The sequence below is a fragment of the Saccostrea echinata genome, unplaced genomic scaffold (genome assembly GCF_033153115.1).
Source record: "Saccostrea echinata isolate AGI-Se365-2 ecotype Australia unplaced genomic scaffold, CSIRO_AGI_Sech_v1 ptg000030l, whole genome shotgun sequence".
NCBI classification, from domain to species: Eukaryota; Metazoa; Mollusca; class Bivalvia; order Ostreida; family Ostreidae; genus Saccostrea; species Saccostrea echinata.
The window spans coordinates 9522008-9541634 of NW_026889779.1; the positions used below are offsets into that span (position 1 = coordinate 9522008).

Consider the following 19627-nt stretch of genomic DNA (forward strand, 5'->3'; position numbering starts at 1 on the left):
CATTCCAACAAAAATGTAATATTATGTGTGGGGAGTGCCAGACCCAGCCAGCTTGAGAAATACAAATGTTTATGGTAAAACAAATTCAGATGTATATAGCATAGCAGCTAGATTTTCTGATTGTATATTTTGGGTATTACAGATTGGTATAAAGAATATATACACTAGTTCTTAAATACTTATTGATTACATAACACCTCAAAGGCTGTATCATATCTGATAACAGGATAATTATTGATTAAGTGTAATCTGGAATAAATTTGATATCTCACACATAAATATAGGTACACATACATGTATCAAGCATTTAATAAAAATATCTCAATGACATACTACAAATTAAAAATCTGTCATGTTTTTCCATATTCTGATTTTGTGATGCTGTACCTCATATGCATACCATTATTTATAGGATAAACAATATATGTGCTACAATCAAAGTACCTTTTTTCAAAACTTTATAAAAATCAAAAAACTCGTAAACAGATCACATAAAATTCTAAGGACTAAGAAATTTTTCCATAGTTTTAAGCTGTGAATTCTGTATGAAACAAATGTGATGTGCTGAAAAAATACTGCAACTTGCACGTAAATTATATTTTACATTTCTAAGTAGCATTTTTTCACAGATAAAAATGCTTTATTGCAATTTTTAACATGATAATCCATTTACTAGTATATGTAATAAATTTTCAGTCCATGGTAAAGAGAAAAAAAAAATTGCAGTCTCCTGTATTGAAAATGCAAATGGGACTTCATGTAGCACTGTCTGATTTTGACCAATGAAAATACAGAATGAGCCATATAAAGTTTGTCTTTGGTCTTTGGTTTCAAATTATAAAGCAGCATCTGCGGAACAGCAGAGCAGAGAGGGAGCACTGTGAGAGAACTTGGTGTGGACACGGACAGGAGACCTTGGCTCCAGATGGATACCGGCTTGTCCATTTTGTATGTGTCCATTTGGATGAGGGGAGAAGTGGGGGAAACGTTTAGGACGGTTGAAAAGGGGGACAGAATTTCTCTTCTCAAGGTTGACAGGATCAGAGCATGGTCCAATATTGACAGGCATTTCTAGTAATAACTGACCTCCACAAGTGGAGAAATGGACCACTATACGGAGGTTGTATGTAACCTGTATAAGTCTACATCCTGGATTTATGCTTGGTAAAATATTCATTTGAGTTGGCAGTGTGATGTCAAAGCAAGCCAGAGTTTGTCGTAGTTTGTTAGTTATCACAGTTCCTTTGGGTTCTTTTACTCCAAACGTTGACAGATCAAATATAAAATGGGATTTAGGCTTCACCAGGGTTATTTTTTGTTGTAGACAACCATCGATCATTTTAATACGTTTTGCATACTGATTCTCTACTTCGAGTCTGACTTGTATGTCATCCCCTGCTAGGAAACAGGAACGATCTATACACAAGTTTACACTGGCAATATCACTGGAGAAAAACGAACAAGACGAAAGTGTGATGTCCTCCTGATGAATCACAGGCAGGAGTGCATTGGGAATGGAGTGAATGTCAAATCTCCTTCTCACGGTGAAGGAATTCTTACGAGAGAGGATGATTTTTACCAAGTTGTTCAATGAATGGGTACTTCTAGCAGAAGATGATCCAATGTCATCACATATTCTAGCTTTCACTGTGTAAACAATCTCAGCACCAAAACCATTGTGTTCATCCTTGTATTTCATTGAGGATGGAATGTTACTAGGGAGGAGGAATTTGAATTTTGAAACATAGTGACCAGGAGTGACCAAAGACGTCCATTTACCATCCGGTGTCCCCACTATGTAGTTACGTTTGTTCAGAAACACGTCCCGAAATGTTTTGGTTTTTCCTAAGTTTGCATTTCTAAACAATGTAATGGCAGAGTGTCCTGTGACAAGAAACTCAATGAATCGGATTTCTAATTTCCCTTGAATGTCAAAGATAATTTTGCCAGAGATTTCTTCACCAGGATGATATCGATGTCTCTCATGCTGGTCCAGCTCTATATCAAATCGCTTCACTAGATGTTCTTTGGGTTGATAACTTCTTCGGAAAACCACAGACCCTTTTGAAAGAGTCCCACTTGGATATCCTTTAATAGTTCCATTGATTGGTCTCCTTACATGCAAAGGAATGCTACTGTGTACACTTTGTTGGCTGTGGACAGTGGCACCTCCTAAAGAATGGTGGCTCCTGATGGTACCACTCAAGTTTTTGGTTCCCAAGTTATCAGGTAATCCCCTCAGAGACCCCATTTGAGAGGTAGGCCTTGAAGGTTTAGACTGAGAGCTTTGTGGCCCCCATGTGGAGCCTCCAGGGACTGTGATCATTTTGTTGAGTTTGGCCTTGGTTCCCTCCCTGTATTTAGCTGCTCTGGGACTGATGCTGTTAAAAACAGCATTATTTTGTTTGTAGTGTTGTCTTCCTTCTAAGTTTTCAGAATTATGGGGAGAAGGGTCAATAATGGCATTTATCGTCTTAATTTCATCATCTGAAAAATCAATATTTCTATATATATATACACAATGTATATGTCTTAGTACTAAAAATAGATCATAGAAGACTGTACATTTATTATTAAATTGTGATAATTCATAAATGTCTGGACTTGGGTCATGGCGGCCCTCAGTGTCATAATTAAATTCAACACAAGGTCATTTGTGTTAGAATGTCAAGTTAGACTATGGAGGAATGTCTAATGATTATAATAATTAAATCAGTGATATCTGAAACTTTTTTGCAATTTGAAATTCATAATACATGTAAAATATTTCAGTAATGTAGCTATAAATTTAAATAATTAAAAAAAAATTAGGTAAATACTAGGCACAGTAAAAGAACAATGTTGAATTATTAAATATAAAACTGACTTACTTTCAACATTGAGTTCCTCTAGTTCTATTTTATGAGGGGAGAGAATCTCATCCTCTTCAAGTGCCAGATTTATGTGCCCCTGCATTGTGTTATTATTCTCCAATTCCCCAGGGGTCAGATGAGATTTCTTTATTCCGACATTTTCCTGGCCATGAACAGTGACCGTGACCTGTCCTTGACCTTCCATAGATGCCATGTTGATTCCTATGGGATAAAACTCATAATTTTTCTTGTAAAGAAGGCCTTCCACTGGGCCCTTCAGAGGATATTGGTTCATATGTGAGGTCCCTCATTCTAATAAATAAATCAAGAAACTTGTTAATAGGAGGAAAAAAAATCTGCTAGCTTGTGATTTTTTATTGCATGACTAGACTTGAAATTAACATAAATAATGAATTTGAAAGAAATGCAACATTTGTTTTCTTGGAACTGCTACTAGTATAATTAAATTTGAATTTGTTTGGGAATATATATTGTGTTTTATGATTTTTCTCTATAGTATTGGATTGCAGTAGTAATTTTTAAGATAAAAAAAAAATGAATTATCAAAAAATTCAAATGAGTCTGTAGAAAAATGTTTTTAACTAAGTCTATTTCACCTAACGACCAGTATACCAGTCTTATATACAGAAGGTTCCAGGGAAAAACAAATGGTTGGCATAAGGACATATTTAACAGTTTTAGTAGAAAAATACTTACTTACAAAATAAATTAACGTAGGTCGCGGGTTTGCTGACGTCGTTAAAACTGAGTACGCAATTTATATGATTTGGGCGACTTTCTTGTGCACATTTGATTATGACGTCACAATGAGTAAGACATTTTTTTAACTCTTCAGTACAACAAACTGAAGTCACAGATTGAAAACTTTTTTGCGATTTTTTTAATGTTCGAAAATCGAAAGCGTTAGAAATTTATCATCACATTGAGACCACAACAGTATCACGAAAAGATACGGAGCAACTGAAAAAGTGTCAACTGCATGATTATTTTTTTTTTTTCTTTTGACGTATTTTAATAAAAAATTTGTTGCACTGATAAACCGTCATTATATAAACAACCGCAGTTACAACTGTTATGTCAAAAGTTTAAACTTTATTTTTAAAAAGGAAATTTTAAAAATACATGTACATCTATATCGTAATTGAAAAACTGCTCAGGTATGAAGTTGTTTCGCCTGATTAAAAAAGATCGCTGGCAGACTCTGGGTTAGAAACTCCCTAAAATTACAACTCGCAAATAATTGCGAGTACCAAGAAAGTGAACTCGCAATTTTATAAGACTACTCGCAATTTTCATATAAAATTAAATTAATATAAATTAAATACATGTAACTTTAGGAAAAAGTAACTACCGTACAATACACAAAATACAGCTACAGTGTGACTTTTATTTAAATTACTGATTTAAATCAAAAGCATTGTGTTCTGTCATATTATATAATTTTGCTACAGTTTCAATGCAAAAAAATCAACTCGCAAGTTTTTGCGAGTTACCTAATTTTTAACTCGCAATTTGGGAATTCTAACTCGCGTTTTGCAAGTTGTATATAGTGAATTTCGAACCCTGAGACTTACATTGTATGAGGAATTCGTGCTGAAGAAGATATTAATTCGGTAGGAATCTGAGGAGGGGCGTGCCCCCATAATTTTTTCAATGTATATAATAATAAATTACTTTAGAAAATCGAGCTATTTTACAGTTGTTGTCCCCCTCGATAATATTACCAGTACATGAAAATATGATACATATTAGAAAACAGAGCTAATTTGCGGTTGTGTCCCATCAAGAATGTCTGCTTCAGGCCCGTAGAACGCGGGAGCTGCGGGGGGGGGGGGGGGGGGGGGTGTCCCCCAACTTTTTTCTGAGTATAGTATTTTTCCTATAGATGCATGCTGGTTGCCCCATCCCCCACACTTTTTGTTGCTGTTATGTCGAGCCTGGCAAATCCAGGATTTGGACAGCTTATTAGTTTTTTTTTTTAGGTTGCCCCCCCCCCCCCTCCTTATTGAAACCATTGCTACGGGTCTAAACTTTTCTGTATCTGTTAGGTTGCCCCCCCCCCCCCCCCCCACTAAAAATTGCATCCTATGTTCCTAGCTGTGTATCTTAGTATCTTTAAAAAAGCTCATCAAAGACTAAATTCTTTAAACTATTACCGGTATAACACCATGTTTTGCAAATACTTTGACAATATCGAACGGTGTCGAGAATGAAAAATCGGACGCTCAAAAAATGACAAAATTCGGTGAAAAATTGTGATCTTTTCATATAAAACACGAGTAGTTCTTGTTTCTTGTTTTTTATTTACCAACAGAATGGGATTTATTTGGAAAAACGCTGCATGACATGATACCACAGCGACATCCTGTTAAAAGAGCAGTTGTATGCAGCGTGTGTACTCGTATAAGCATTACCAATATGAAAATTCCGTATACGGATCATTTGAAAGCACTTGATATACGTATCACAGGCATCAGAAGCAAATTACATCTAGAATACAAGTGTGTTGGGGGTCCAAACTGCGTTGATCAGTATTGAATTAAGAACAAGTCTATTTGTTAGCACTTCAGCTGTTGCTTGTGAAGATTATTTATTTAGGATTTATATCAAGCAAAATGAAACGAAAATTAGTCTTCGATTTAGGAGAATATTGGACATATAACATGTATCATTTCAACTCTACAGAGAATAGATATGTATTTGTTGAAAAAAGATTATGTACTATACTCATCCCCTACCACATTTGCTCCTGAATAATAGTTGTACCTAACCACTCACCATTTCTCTTCCCTAACGTTTTGGCAATTACCCATTTTCTTACTTTTCAGAAAAATTTGAACTTTTTTTTCTAATGTTATTCTCTAATTAATGTTCGCTCCCCATTCTTGTAAGTAAAAAGTCTCTGAATCACGCAAGGAGTACTGTTCCTGCAAGCCCCCCCCCCCAGCCTTCTCTCTCTCTCTCTTAGTTACAGCTTAAACAAGGTGTTTCAGACAAGATACATTGTTACATAACTCATACATCTGTGCTTATTTTAAATACAAATTTTACATTAAATGTATATAAACATAAATTTCTTTTTTCTTTTTTGTATTTCTGCACTTTATACCGGACCGTATTCACGACGTCATGCGTGACGTCGCCATAGTTTATAGCGTCATTCTTAAAAATGCTACATTTAGCAATGTAAAAGCAATTATTCGCATTTAAATTACGAGAAAACTAACTCGAAGACATACTAATTTTTTTACATAGATTTATCTGAAATCATCTTGGGGTGAAATGACCCAAAGGGAAACAATTTCGTCTGCACCATTTAAAAGTTACTGAGATTTTTTGAAAAGAAATCTTTCCTGAAAACGAGTCAAAAATGACGTTTTCCCTATAGAATTCAATAGAATAACGACGAAAATGTTACGACAACAATGACATGTTTGGGATTTAATAACGCAAAAACGATGCAGACGAATTTTATAAAATTTTCAGAGAATGTACAACAAAAGTAGGAGATTCATATATGTAATTTTCTTGGTATGTTTTCAAGCAATTTTAAAAGGTCACCAACCCCGCGACCTACGTTAACATGACTACATTTCAACATTTCAACAAAAGTGTTTGTATCGATATATTGAGTATCAGTATAAGTAGAAAACATTCCAGATTCTATAGAAAAGAAATTGTTTACAAACTTGTATGTGTGTACGTGAGACATTCATACTTCTTAGTCTTATGCATTTTAATGATACAAGTTTTGTTACCATTGGTCTTAAAATCTAATCTTCTTTAGTAGAAAACAATTAAATCATTCCTACCTGAATTGTTAAAACATTTATATGTCCATGTGAATATTTCCTAACTAGGAGCCCTGGCCATGCTTAGTAGACCAGAAGTATTGATTAATTCAGAAGGAAAATAAATTCTAGGTGCAGGTGCGATGTAAACCTTCCAGAGAGTGTAGCATAGAATAGTCTGGGTGAATACCGCTATAATTAAGCAAAGGCAGAGAATGCTTTGTGGGTGCACTGCGAAAAATTTGTATGAGTGCTTGAAAACTTGTTTTTCAAGATATAAGCTGCCTTTACACTGCTATCATGCCTGGTTAGGTTTTTGTTATTGAACTGAGCACAACAATGGGACAAATAACTTGTTTGCATAATCATTTAAATCTACTTATCAAGAATATTTATCAATATGGTCGAGAATTTGTTGAAATGTTTTAAATTTGGTTTTAAAATTTTTACACATTGTGTTTTAACATTATATTTGGCTGTTAAAATGTGAGTGTATGCTCAGCAGTTTAATGATTTTATTTAGCTCAAACTCTAAATGGTTCATAAATTTATGGATATATTATGAAATTGATAAATGATCTAGAAAATAATTGGTTTTCTCTGAGATGAAAAAGAAACCCATTAAAAGCATTTAAAACCTATAAGACAAAATGTTCAAGCTTGAGAACTGTGAATTATCTAGTTTTTTGGGGTGATTTTAGTAAATCTCAATGTGCTAACCAGAAGAAGAGTAGATAGATTTAAATATTTTTGCTGTTGTATTTCTTTTTAACAGTTTTGAGTTGAGTGTAAATATTGTTATGATTGGACCATCCAGAAAATACCCCATTTGTTGGCTGCTTTAACTTGTGATACATAATAACTTAGGAATTTTTATACAAACTGCAGGAAAACTACACCATTATTTAATGTTTAGGTGATATAATAAAAATAACTTAAAATTCTGTGTTACAAATTCACTATCATGGATCTTCTAAGTATGACTATGTAGTAGAGAAGAATATATATATAGAGTTATACTGTATGTATCACCTATGTAAAGTAATTATCAAGCCTCATACATTATGTAGGTATGGGGGACGTGATTAAAAGCCGCTGGTAAGAATGAATGATCAAACACATTGATCAGAGTAGATCATCAACTTCTTATCAGTCCTGGAGTTACCAAAGTCTGTCTTTAATGTCTCTGTTTAATTATTACACTGTACATTATAGGGAGAGATAGTGAAATCTCTCATCAAGTTAATTATATATGTCAGAGGGTCTTGTAGGCATATTTATTGTAAACATACAGGACACTGACATGCTATATATGTCACTTCTATAAACAGAATACTATGTTACATCCTGTTAGAGTTGACCATCTTGAACAAAGAGTTTTATTTTAATTCTCAATATGAATGGTATACCTAGTAAAACTGCTGAGTTGATAGAGTTACAGTGTATTTTACTTTTTTAATTCAAATTTTTGACTGCCTGGAGATTTAACTATAGAAACTTGATAAACCAGGTGTTTGAAGGCTCTGTATATCTACATGTTCTGAGGCAGGTCAGTGATCTCAAGCAGTCTTACATTTCATTGTATACTCTTCTATACAAGGTAATATGGAGAGATTTATCATACATTATCAATAAATAAAACACATACCTCAATCTACTATGAACTATATAGGTATTGTATGACTGATTTATTAACTTACTGTTGTTTTGTTTGATTCCAGCTAGAAGTCATGCTAGAAAAGAGTTCCTGTATTTTAAGTAGATGTGATGGCAGAAAGTAAAAAGAAAGAGGAAAGGTTTGTTCTTTCTGGAAAATTTGTTAGTCATTTATCGATATAAATTTTGTTTTTCTATGTATTTTACGTTGACACAGTCATTTTTGATAGATTGCTATTTACATTGCAATCTATTGAGTAGGACATGTGCATTCCATTTAAGGTAAACTGTTGGGAATGTTTGATTTGGCAGTGTAATTAAACAAGGATTCTTATGTGAGTCCAAAAAAAACTTGAATAAGATAAATACAGTTGAAATTCATTATCTCTCACTTCAATATCTCTAATACCATAGACATGTCTAAATCAGTAATGAGTTTCAATCATCTTTTCTCTATGTATTTTAACCTTGAATGATACATGTATTTCAAATCCTCGGATATCTCAAAGTTTTTTCTTGGTCAGATTGAGTTCAAGAAAAGGTTTGACTGTATTCTGAACAGCACATACACATTTTATTGAAAGGACCCACATATCAAGTATACATAGTTTCATTTCTAAGGTGTTATTAAGACCATCACCTGGTCCTGAGCTTCAAACTCCCCTTACTCCCCACCCCCACCCCTTTCTAAAAAAAAAGGGTAATTTACTATACCTCTTGATCTTATAGTGTTAACAATCCTTACATAGATGTGAAATGCTTTTCCTCTAGCTTCTGGTGGAATGAACTATTTAAAATGAGGTGGTAATCCTTAATTCACTTAAGTTTGATCAACCATCCAAAAAAGCTTTTTCATTCATTGAAAATATACACAAGAATTCTTTGTAGTGGCAGTAAATTGAAATGGCAGGGTGTGAGAAATGGATTCACTCAGGTATGACTGTAATAAAGGTCTGGCTAGGGGTGGAATTAACCAGAGATGGGTCAGCGATTCCAGCTGATGAATGCTGGAGTCTTAATGACTAGAATCTGTTAATAGGTTTTTTTTCTGGATCAGGGAAGAAACATAAATTCTCATACCTTGAAAGACTGTAATGTTAATTTAATTGTCTATCAGAAATTTTATATCTATGTTTTGGATAGGAGACAATTTAGTCATTTGATTAGACATTTCTCAGTCAGTTAGACCCAATCTGCTCCAAATGTTTTTCATTTTTTTAATTTTTTTTTTGCTTTGGCATTGATTTTGTCACAGTGCAAAGTATCAACATTGTAGAAAGTCAATGAAAATACAGAATTCAAAACATCTTATAGTAATACTTTATATGCATCATAACAAAGTTTTATCAGTTAATAGGATTTTGTTTGTAATTTAAAGGGACAGAGAAAATACCCAAAGTTAATTCAGAAAGCTAATGAGATCTTTGGATATTGCTTTAGATCAATATGGGTTCTTAATGGAATTATTTTCTGTGAACATTGCAAACACTTTATAAAGTTAGATTAAGTCAAAGGAAGAAGAAACAGAACAGAAATCTATGAAAACTGCTGCAAATGTAGCTTATAGACTCAGAATTATGAACTCCATCTGCATACATTTAGATAAATAATTATCATTTTTGACACTAGAAATTCTTTGCATGGAAAATGAGCAGGAAGAACACAAAATAATAGAATTTAATAGTTTATAAAATGTTTTCATTTAATCAAATATTATGCAAAACAGCTTAAATGTAGAATAGGATACTGTGTAGTGCCAAATTTTATGCAGAAAAGAAAGAAGTACTTACCAAAGCAGATAAGAAAATGAATTGGTCCTGGAGAGCTCTGTGAGGTTAAGAGACCTGGATTTGGTAAAATGGAGAATGAGTTAAGATCCTAGCTGTAGAACTCTCTCTCTCTCTCTCTCTCTCTCTATGAAGGTACAAAACCATGAAATTGCCTGGACTCATCAAACAATGAATTCCAAGTCTTGACACATTTAATGTAGGTGAAAGTAATTCTTCTGTGCTGTCTCTAATTACAAAATTAATTGTGTTTGACCAGAACTAACACACTTGAGGCACAGATCGCATTGCTCTCATTGTGCAAGAGACAATGAGAATTTAATGAAATGATTTCAGACCCAGTCCTAGGGTACAATACCACATTTTGGATTTGTAAAAGAAACTTGAGATGGGCATTTTTGTTTTAGTCAAGTTTGGTTATTTTTATTTATGTGAAAAGCTGTAAAATACTTCAATCAAAGTAGAGCATTCTTTGGACTTTTAAATACTAGGTCAACCAAGCCATTGTTTGAGGGGGTAATATGACACTTGTCATAATGAGGAATACAGAACCTGCCGAGTTGGTAAATTTGAGTTTACATAAAGCGTCATTCCCATTTCTAGAATTGTATGCTGGGTGTCCTAGATGGGCAAATGATTAATGTAAATGCTCTGAATGCACTTAACCAATACAGTAGAGCCTTGATATCTCACACTTTGAAATCTCATTCAGATCTGACACAACATAGAAGTATGCAGTTTACAAAGGATATCATTCATGAATTCTTTTCTTTTCACCAAATCCAGACAGTCACTGATATTTTTACTGCTCATTTAGAATCTGAATTGACATAAAGGCCCTTTCACAGTTGGCGTACAAACACTTTACAACACTTTGCGATCAGAATATTTTAGCTTCGCACGAGCTCTTGCATGAGTTGCACGATGTCTCACATTCGTTGCATGCGTTTTTGTGGTCGCGTCAAGTCTCCTCAAAATAGTGGACATGCACACTATTCAGACGCGACCGAATGCGATCCAAATTATCGCAATGCAATGCACGAACATTAGTACGAACGTCTTACAACGTTTTGTGTACTCGCAAGAGTGATGCACGATTTTTAAAGGTCGTAAGATGAATCGCAGCATTCAATGTGTGTGTTTTGCGACAATGAGACTGTTGTTCAACGTGTCTCATGTAATCTTGCAACGTTTTACTATCATTGCACTATTTATAAGCTTCAATTTGTCATGCAAATATTATATATATACACCGTACATAATATATAAATACACCAATACGATATCAAACCGCCGAAACACTTTGCTATAATAGTAATACAGTCGGTAATTAATTACTCATTTAGAAGGATGTCAATATTAAAGGTGCTTAGACACAGATTTGAACTTAATATTTTCTCAATTTTTCTGTATAATATCACGACTTATATATTGCAATAGCATTTCACATGAAAATATAATTAAAAACTTATTTTATCTGGAAATTATTGGAACTACGAATTCCGGGACGCGTTTGATTAACACATCTTTGCACTTACACAAATTTTAACTTTATCCTTAAAATTTAAGAAAAGAAGCGATTTTGTTATGTATTAATGAAAAATATTACATCTTTAATCCAGAAAATTCAGAGTAGAAATGTTCAAAAGCAAAACCAAATCACCAGTATTGTCAGTCCGTGCTCTGTGATGTGTACAGAGTTTAACAAATTGAACACACCCGTGAAACGTAAACTGTTTTTATAAACAGGGCACGAGCTCTGTTATTGTTAATGTTTACGATTCACCGGGTGTGTTCAGTTGTTAAACTCTGCACACACCACTGAGCACGGACTTCCAAAAAACTGTGAATGGGTTTTGCTTTCGAACATTTCTACTCTGAAATTTCTGGGTTATAGTTTTACTATTTTTCATTAATACACAACAAAATGGCCAATTTCTTAAGTATTAAGAATAAAATTAAAATATGTCAAAGCGCAAGGATGTGTCAATCCAACGCGTCCAGAAATTCGAAGTTTTAATAACTTTGAGATGAAATAAGATTTTTATTATATTTTAGTATGAAATGCTATAGCAACATATAAGTCATGAAATTATACAGAAAATTTAAGAAAATATTAACTTCAAATTTGTGTCCAAGCACCTTTAAGAAGAAATCAAAATAATTGCAGCACTGTGTTGCGTCCTCTAAATTTAAAATTGCGTGGCTGATGGGTGTTGCCTAAAAGTACTCGCACTTGCATTCGTTCCATGAAATGCATGATCGCCCGAGCGCCGCACGTCCAATCGCATTAGCGCACGTTCAATCGTCCGATCACCTGATCACTCGCTCGATCCTATCGCATTATCTTACAACGCTCGCTTTTATTGTACAACGGTCACATATAGACGCAAGATATATCGCAAGATTTAATGCGTTTGCATCGCACAACGGTCGATTTAGATCGTGCGAATTTCGTACGAAAACTTTTTCATGTGCGATTATTTTGGCAACAGTTTACGATCCACATCAATTTTTTTCAGTCGCACTAATATTCTGTCGCTTCTGCTCGTGTGCCAATTGTGAAAGGGCCTTTAGGAAACTTGAAGTTAAAGTCAGTTTTTTATTCCCCCGGATCGAAAGATCCCGGGGGCATATTGTTTTTGTTCTGTCTGTCTGTTTGTCTGTTTATCTGTTTGTCTGTTTATCTGTTTGTCTGTTTGTCTGTCTGTCTGTTGTCAACTTTAACCTTGCCCATAACTTTTGATTGGTTGAAGCTATGACTTTCATATTTCACATGTGTATTCCTTTTGACAAGACCTTTCTTTGGGTACCATCATATTTGACCTTTTGACCTTGACCTTGGAGTTTGACCCACTTTTGCAAAATTTTATGAGACTTTAACCTTGGCCATAACTTCTGAACAGTTGGTGCTTGGGGTTTCAAACTTCACATGTGTATTTTTTGTAACAAGGCCTTCCTTTGGATACCAAGAACTTTGACCTTTTGACATTGACCTTGGAGTTTGACCTACTTTTGAAAAACTTTAACCTTGGCCATAACTTTTGAACAGTTGGTGCTTGGGGTTTCAAATGTCACATGTGTATTCCTTGTGACAAGACCTTCCTCTGGATATCAACCTCTTTGACCCTTTGATCTTGACCTAGGAGTTTGACCTACTTTTGAAAAACTTTAACCTTGGCCATAACTTTTGAACGGTTAGAGCTAGGGCTTTCATACTTCACATATGTACTCCTTGTGACAAGACCTTCCTTTGGATACCAACCACTTTGACCTTTTGACCTTGACCTAGGAGATTGACCTACATTTGAAAAACTTTAACCTTGGCCATAACTTTTGAATGGTTGATGCTAGGGCTTTCATACTTCACATATGTACTCCTTGTGACATCACCTTCCTTTGGATACCAACCACTTTGACCCTTTGACCTTGACATAGGAGTTTTACCTATTTTTGAAAAACTTTAACCTTGGCCATAATTTTTGAATGGTTGGTGCTAGGGCTTTCATACTTCACATATGTAATCCTTGTGACATCACCTTCCTTTGGATACCAACAACTTTGACCTTGACCTTGATGTTTTACTTACTTTAAAAAAACTTTAACCTTCGCCATAACTTTTGAACAGTTGCAGCTAGGGCTTTCAAATTTAACATTTTTTATGTTTTGGCGTGGATTTTGACTTGCATTTGAGAAACTTTAACCTTAGCCATAAGCTGCCATACAGGGGCATCAGTGTTTCTCAAACACACCTTGTTTTTATATCAATCTATTGTAAACCAATCATTGTGCTTTTTACAGCTACTTTTATAGAAGGAAAGGTCATGACTATATAAGCATAAATTACAAGTGTAATTGTTTGTTAACACATAATCCTGTTTTTTAGTGTGTAAAAGACAAAATTAAGCAACATTGTTGTTTTTTATATCTAGTTAAAATGACACATAACTGATTGACCACTGAGGTGGTGGTAAATATGGAACCATGGATTGCACTTTTATCATTCCAATTAGCTGAGAATGGTGGTAAAAACAGGACCACTTGTACATACAGAACCACTAATATCATGATACCAATAGCTGAGATGGTGGTAAATACAGGACCACTTGTAAACAGAACCACTAATATCATGATACCACTAGCTGAGATGGTGGTAAATACAGGACCACTTGTATATGGAACCACTTATATAATTACCACTAGCTGAGATGGTGATAAATACAGGACCATTTGTATACAGAACCACTAATACCATTACATTTGTACCACTAGCTGAGATGGTGGTAAATACAGAACCAGTTATATACACAACCACTGATATCATTACTTTTGTACCACTAGCTCAGATGGTGGTAAATAGAGAACCACTGATATCATTACCATTGGCTAGCTGAACTTAGTGATGAATAAAACTTGATTTTGACTTCAATTCAGGATTGCATTTAAGTAATATACATACTCATAGGCACAAAGATGTTATTTATTTCAATTTTGCTGATGGATTTTTAGCTCACCTAAACAAAGATGGGGGACCTTATGTAATACCCTGGGCGTCGGCATCCCAGGTTAAAGTTTTTGGTGCAGTTTTCTTTTCAAGTACATCTATGGCCTATATTAATCAGAGATTCTTGGAGGATGCTTCTGATATGTTTCATTGTACCGGTCAAGGTTTCAGATGTTGCAATTTCAGCTGAAGAATGACCAGGTTGATGTTTTTGGAGCAGGTTTGAGTTCTTGGAGCAGGTTAAAGTTTTTGGAGCAGGTCTCATTTCCAAGTAACTATAAGCCCTATATTGACCAAACTTGCATGGATGATACATCTAAGGATCACACTACTGGACTTGCTTCGGATGCTGTATCTGACCTACATTTTGCGGATGAGTGACCAGGTTAAAGTTTTCGGAGCAGGTCTCATTTCCAAGTAACTATAAGTCCTATATTGACTAAACTTGCATGGATGATACATATAAGGATCACACTACTGGACTTGCTTCGGATGCTGTATCTGACCTACATTTTGCGGATGAGTGACCAGGTTAAAATAAACTACAAGGGCTATCTGAACCAAACTTGCATGGATGAGGCATCACAGGATGAACACTCTCAAATTTGCTTCAGATGCTGGATATGACTTACATTTTCTGGATGAGTGACTAGTTTTAAAGTTTTTGGGTAAGTCCATTCCTAAGTAACTGCAAGCCCTATCGTGCCAAAATTGCATAAATGTTACATCTAGGGATGCACACTACTAGATTATTAGTTTGGGACTTTGCCTTACTTAAAGACAACATTCATTGAGGTGAGCTCTGTAATCTCTGATTACCTATGTTTTTAGTTATACATCAATTTTAGCTCACCTGAGCCTAAAGTTCAAATGAGCTTTTCTGATCGAAACATTTTGTCCAATTTATAGGAAGATGTTAGTAACTAAGAACTAATTAACTCAGGGAAAAATTTTGACAAATTCCATTTACAGGTATTTGGAGGGAGGTATAGCCATTCTTAGTGGTACCTGCATGTAAACAACTGTCTTTCTTTGACAAAGATATTGGACGTCAATCAATGCTTGGATTTCCACTCATGTTTTACATTGCAGGAAAGAAGAAAAAGATGGACTTCTGTATATGTGGCAAGGTTACCATGGAGATGTAGAGGTTGTAAAATACCCAAGTCTATTTGGTATTCCTATCAGAAAAGTTGCTATAGGAACAGATCACTCTGTTTTCCTCACATATGATGGTCGGTTGTTTGCCTGTGGAAGCAATGACTATGGTCAGCTAGGAGTGGGTACAGGGAATGAAAACCATGCGTATGATCCAGTGCTGATTTCTGGTTTGTCAGGTACAATACTGTTGTCTGGTTCTGATGTTAGCAAAAAAGCTTAAAGAGTATAAAGACAATACAGGAAAATCAATTATTTTAGAATAGTTTTTCTTAATAATGAAGCAATTTACAAGAACAATATTTACATTTAAAAAAAAACATTTAACTCACACATTTTCATACAATAATTTTAGGTGAGAGTATTAAAGATGTGGCCTGTGGCTCCAATCATTGTACAGCAGTCACTAAATCTGGTCAAGTGTACTGTTGGGGGGATTCAAGGCAGTACCAGTGTGCCTCCACAGAAAAGAAAGTGACCACCCCACAACTGGTCAACATCAGCAAAGTCAACTCTGAACATTGTGTGCATGGTGTCTCCCTGGAGGATGAGGATGTTACAATTGTCAAGGTGTCCTGTGGGAGTACCCACACTGTGGCCTTGTCTGACGCTGGGGAGGTGTGGGTTTGGGGGTCAGGGGAAGGGCTTGGGACCAAGAAGACTTCTACTGCTTCACCTGTCATCCTGGAGAGATTAGTGGGGCGAAATGTCCTGGGTATAAGTTGTGGATTTACCCACACCCTAGCTGTGGTGGAGAGGAGTTTATTGGATGACTCTTATTCCTCAGTGAAAACTAGAAGATCAAGAGCCTCTGAGACAACCACTCATAAAAACCTTCCAAAAACTTGTGCCAAATGTAATTCTGAGATATACACCTATCTTGAAACCAGTGATACCTGTATTATTAGTGAAGAACACCTGTGTCAGTGTGATGATTCATCTGAAACCCCTGCCTCCTCAGGTGAAAAATCTGAGGGGGAATTGGTGCAGAAATCCAGAAAAAGCGAAAGCTGTGATGATGTTTTTGAAAGTCCCGAAGAAACGAGTCGGAAGAAAAGTAGTGATCATAGTCTTTCACAGACTCTCAAAATTGTTGAGGATCATTCTGAGGAAACTCATGAGGAGGATGTGTGGGTGAAGCAAGACAGTTCTAATACTGGAGTATACCCATTGGAGAATACAGCAGAAAGTCATGGTATGCACAAGTGCCCAGGATCCAATAAGTTGGCAGCAGGGAGCTCTGTCAGGTTTGTCAATGAAGAGGAAGCCAGAAAGTACCTAGCAGAGCAGTATGAGGACAAAAAAGAGGAAGAGGAAGTTCCTCCACAACAGGAAACAGCCACCTCCACAACACTTGGAAGTCTGTTCTCCTCAGTACAAATGTATCCATCTGATGTGATGGGTCATATTTCTTCTGTTCCTCAACAAATGTCCTCCATGACCAGTAAAGCCTTCACTAGTATAACTGATAGACTGGGCTTTACTACAGATAACAAACCAAAGGATAATGCCTCTGAAAGCAGCGGGACTGGGTCAAATCTGTTTCTGGCAGGATTTGATACTTCAGAGGAGGATTTAAGATCTCCTGGGGTGGAGGATCAAGGGAACAGATCTTCTCAGGAGACTAGTTTCATAAGTGATAGCAGTACTGATGATTCAGCAGAGAGGCTGTCATTGAGGACCATACAGGCCAAACAAGAAAACCTTTGTAAAATGGTCCCTTGTGGTATGTCTAATGAAAATTGTCATATTGCCTAGTGATGTATTATTATCCAGTTTCCTTTCCCCAAAGAACAATGAGAAAAACTAACTCCCACTTGTAATGGAATATATATTTCTCTTGTTTTTCTAGATCAGCTTCCTGTCATCACAGAAACATCAGATACATTTATCACCTTGGAAACAGAGGTATGGTCATGGGGAAAAAACAACAAAGGTCAACTTGGCCATGGAGATGAAATTGACAGGTCAGTTTGTATTTGTAATGATTTAAACTACTTGTATTTGATATTATACCCTGTAAGGGTCTCACTGAATGTTTGACTGTCAATGCAGAAATCAGCCTGAGGTTGTGAGGACTCTGAATGGTGCTAAAGTGGTGAGGGTGTGTGGTGGGGGATACCACTCTCTGGCTCTGACTGCTGACTCCAGGGTAAGATGTTCCTCTTCTCATTTAAAACTGGAGAACCATTCATTGATGTTGCTTATATGTGATTAAGTCTAGAGTTCATCATTCTTGTCTGTTTGGTTATTCTGTTATCACTAGTAATCTTTATTTCATTCTTAACTTTGTAAAATGTGCATGTAGAAAACCTCTAGAATTTACCATAACACTTGGAGGGAGTAAATAAATTATAAACTGTTATAAATATACTGTTAGTGTATTGCATTTAATTTTCTTAAAAAATAACTTTGCAAAAACAATAATCCTGTGTAACTCTTCATTAAAACTGAGTATAATTAAGCTTTCAAAATGAACAATAATTAACATAAATTATGTATAATAGGTATACAGCTGGGGCTTCAATGCTTCTGGACAACTTGCTCGGACAGACAATACAGCCAAGCCTTGTACAATACAGGTACAGTAATTTATAAGAACTTGATTTGTTGGAAAGGATATTTTTCTTAATATATGAAAGGGAAATATCTCTATTTGTTGTTTACAGCTGATGGACCGGTGTTATGTGTGGGATGTTGCTGCAGGGGAGAAATTTTCCATGTTTCTGATGGACAGGGATGGATTTCAACCAGAAATACACTTTGTGGGAAAACATCCATGGTAATTTAAGGATTTGTCAGATTTATATGGATAGCTTGACAATAACACTCCCAGCACACTGTTACTGAAATTAAATCAGAATTGTTCTGACAGTTTTGAAAATAATCATCAGGGAGATGTACATGGAAATGTATTCTGATGATATGTTTGTCAATATTTAATTTTACATGTACATTTTTTTAGTGAAATGTAATTTGGCAATAAAGACAGATTTTATATTTTATATTCCTAAGGATGTCTTGTTTATATATTGTAGTCGGGATCTGTACGTTCCAGTGTATAAAACAAACCGCCTTACTCACCTTAAGTTCTTGAAGCAGGTAAGGCTTTCTTTCCCTAGTACAGTAAAACACCATTATAGTGAACAAGCTTATATTGAATTACTTACACTGGAGTGATTTTCATTCCCTGCAGTTTTAAAACAAACTTATTTGAAAAAACAAATTTGATCATAAGGAACCAGAATTGTTCGTCCCTGGCACTTAGCTATGTGTGTTTACAGTATAATTTTGCATGATACTCTGGATTATAGACTTTCATTAGTTTTGTTTATGAATTTCATTTTTGTAGGATGTTTTCTTCATTTTTGAACATGTGTTTGCAGGCTGGATGGGTGCGTGCAATATCAGCAGGGGAAGATAACTCTGCATGCATATCCTGTTGGAGTTTTACAGGATTTACAGCTTCACTGTTTGAAGTGGCCGCTTCAGAGAGGCGATTTTACAGTTATCTCAATCGCATTGTTAAATCTGTGGTTCATCCCCTTAAAGAGTCAAGTAAGATAGTAAAAGTAACTAAATGAACCTTTAGAATTCTTCTACAAGAACAAAATGTCTGCTTTGCTTTGTATTTAAAATGTGAATTTATTATTTTGTCTAACAGGTTTCTTCAGTACCTTAGATGTGTTTCCATACAAATCTTGTACTCAGAATCTGCTGGCAGCATTTGAAAATATCACTAATCTAGTAAGTTACCATGTCTGTGCAAATGTAATTTATATTTTGAAAAGTTCAAGTATTGTAGTTTTCTTAAACACTAGTACATGTTTAACTGAAAATTGGTTTTTGTCATTATCT

The 19627-nt window shown here is 35.2% G+C and overlaps 2 protein-coding genes across 3 annotated transcripts in view; one reads left to right on the forward strand and one right to left on the reverse strand.

Moving 5' to 3' along the window:
• Window positions 1-805: 805 nt before the first annotated feature.
• On the reverse strand, window positions 806-6776 carry LOC133196299 (uncharacterized). The gene is made up of 3 exons (XM_061332206.1): window positions 6686-6776; window positions 2871-3164; window positions 806-2487 (listed from the first exon to the last, which is right to left on the reverse strand). Exons 2-3 carry the CDS (start codon window positions 3145-3147, stop codon window positions 836-838), a joined length of 1929 nt encoding a protein of 642 aa, XP_061188190.1. The 5' UTR covers window positions 3148-3164; window positions 6686-6776; the 3' UTR covers window positions 806-835.
• A 1608-nt stretch (window positions 6777-8384) lies between these two features.
• Window positions 8385-19627, forward strand: part of LOC133197241 (alsin-like) — a 28804-nt gene continuing 17561 nt past the window's right edge. For both annotated transcript variants that reach the window (XM_061333175.1, XM_061333176.1), the window contains exons 1-10: window positions 8385-8460; window positions 15704-15948; window positions 16125-17495; window positions 17622-17736; window positions 17825-17921; window positions 18277-18351; window positions 18439-18551; window positions 18808-18871; window positions 19156-19327; window positions 19434-19516. In XM_061333175.1, coding sequence (XP_061189159.1) covers window positions 8432-8460; window positions 15704-15948; window positions 16125-17495; window positions 17622-17736; window positions 17825-17921; window positions 18277-18351; window positions 18439-18551; window positions 18808-18871; window positions 19156-19327; window positions 19434-19516 — 2364 coding nt within the window. In that variant the 5' untranslated portion in view covers window positions 8385-8431. The remainder of the gene's footprint in view (window positions 8461-15703; window positions 15949-16124; window positions 17496-17621; window positions 17737-17824; window positions 17922-18276; window positions 18352-18438; window positions 18552-18807; window positions 18872-19155; window positions 19328-19433; window positions 19517-19627) is intronic.

Coding starts and splice junctions, on each gene's coding strand:
- LOC133196299 (XM_061332206.1), bottom strand. CDS start 3,147: ATGAACCAATATCCTCTGAAGGGCCCAGTGGAAGGCCTTCTTTACAAG. Junction 2,488..2,870: donor AGAGGAACTCAATGTTGAAA/GTAAGTCAGTTT, acceptor TTGATTTTTCAG/ATGATGAAATTAAGACGATA.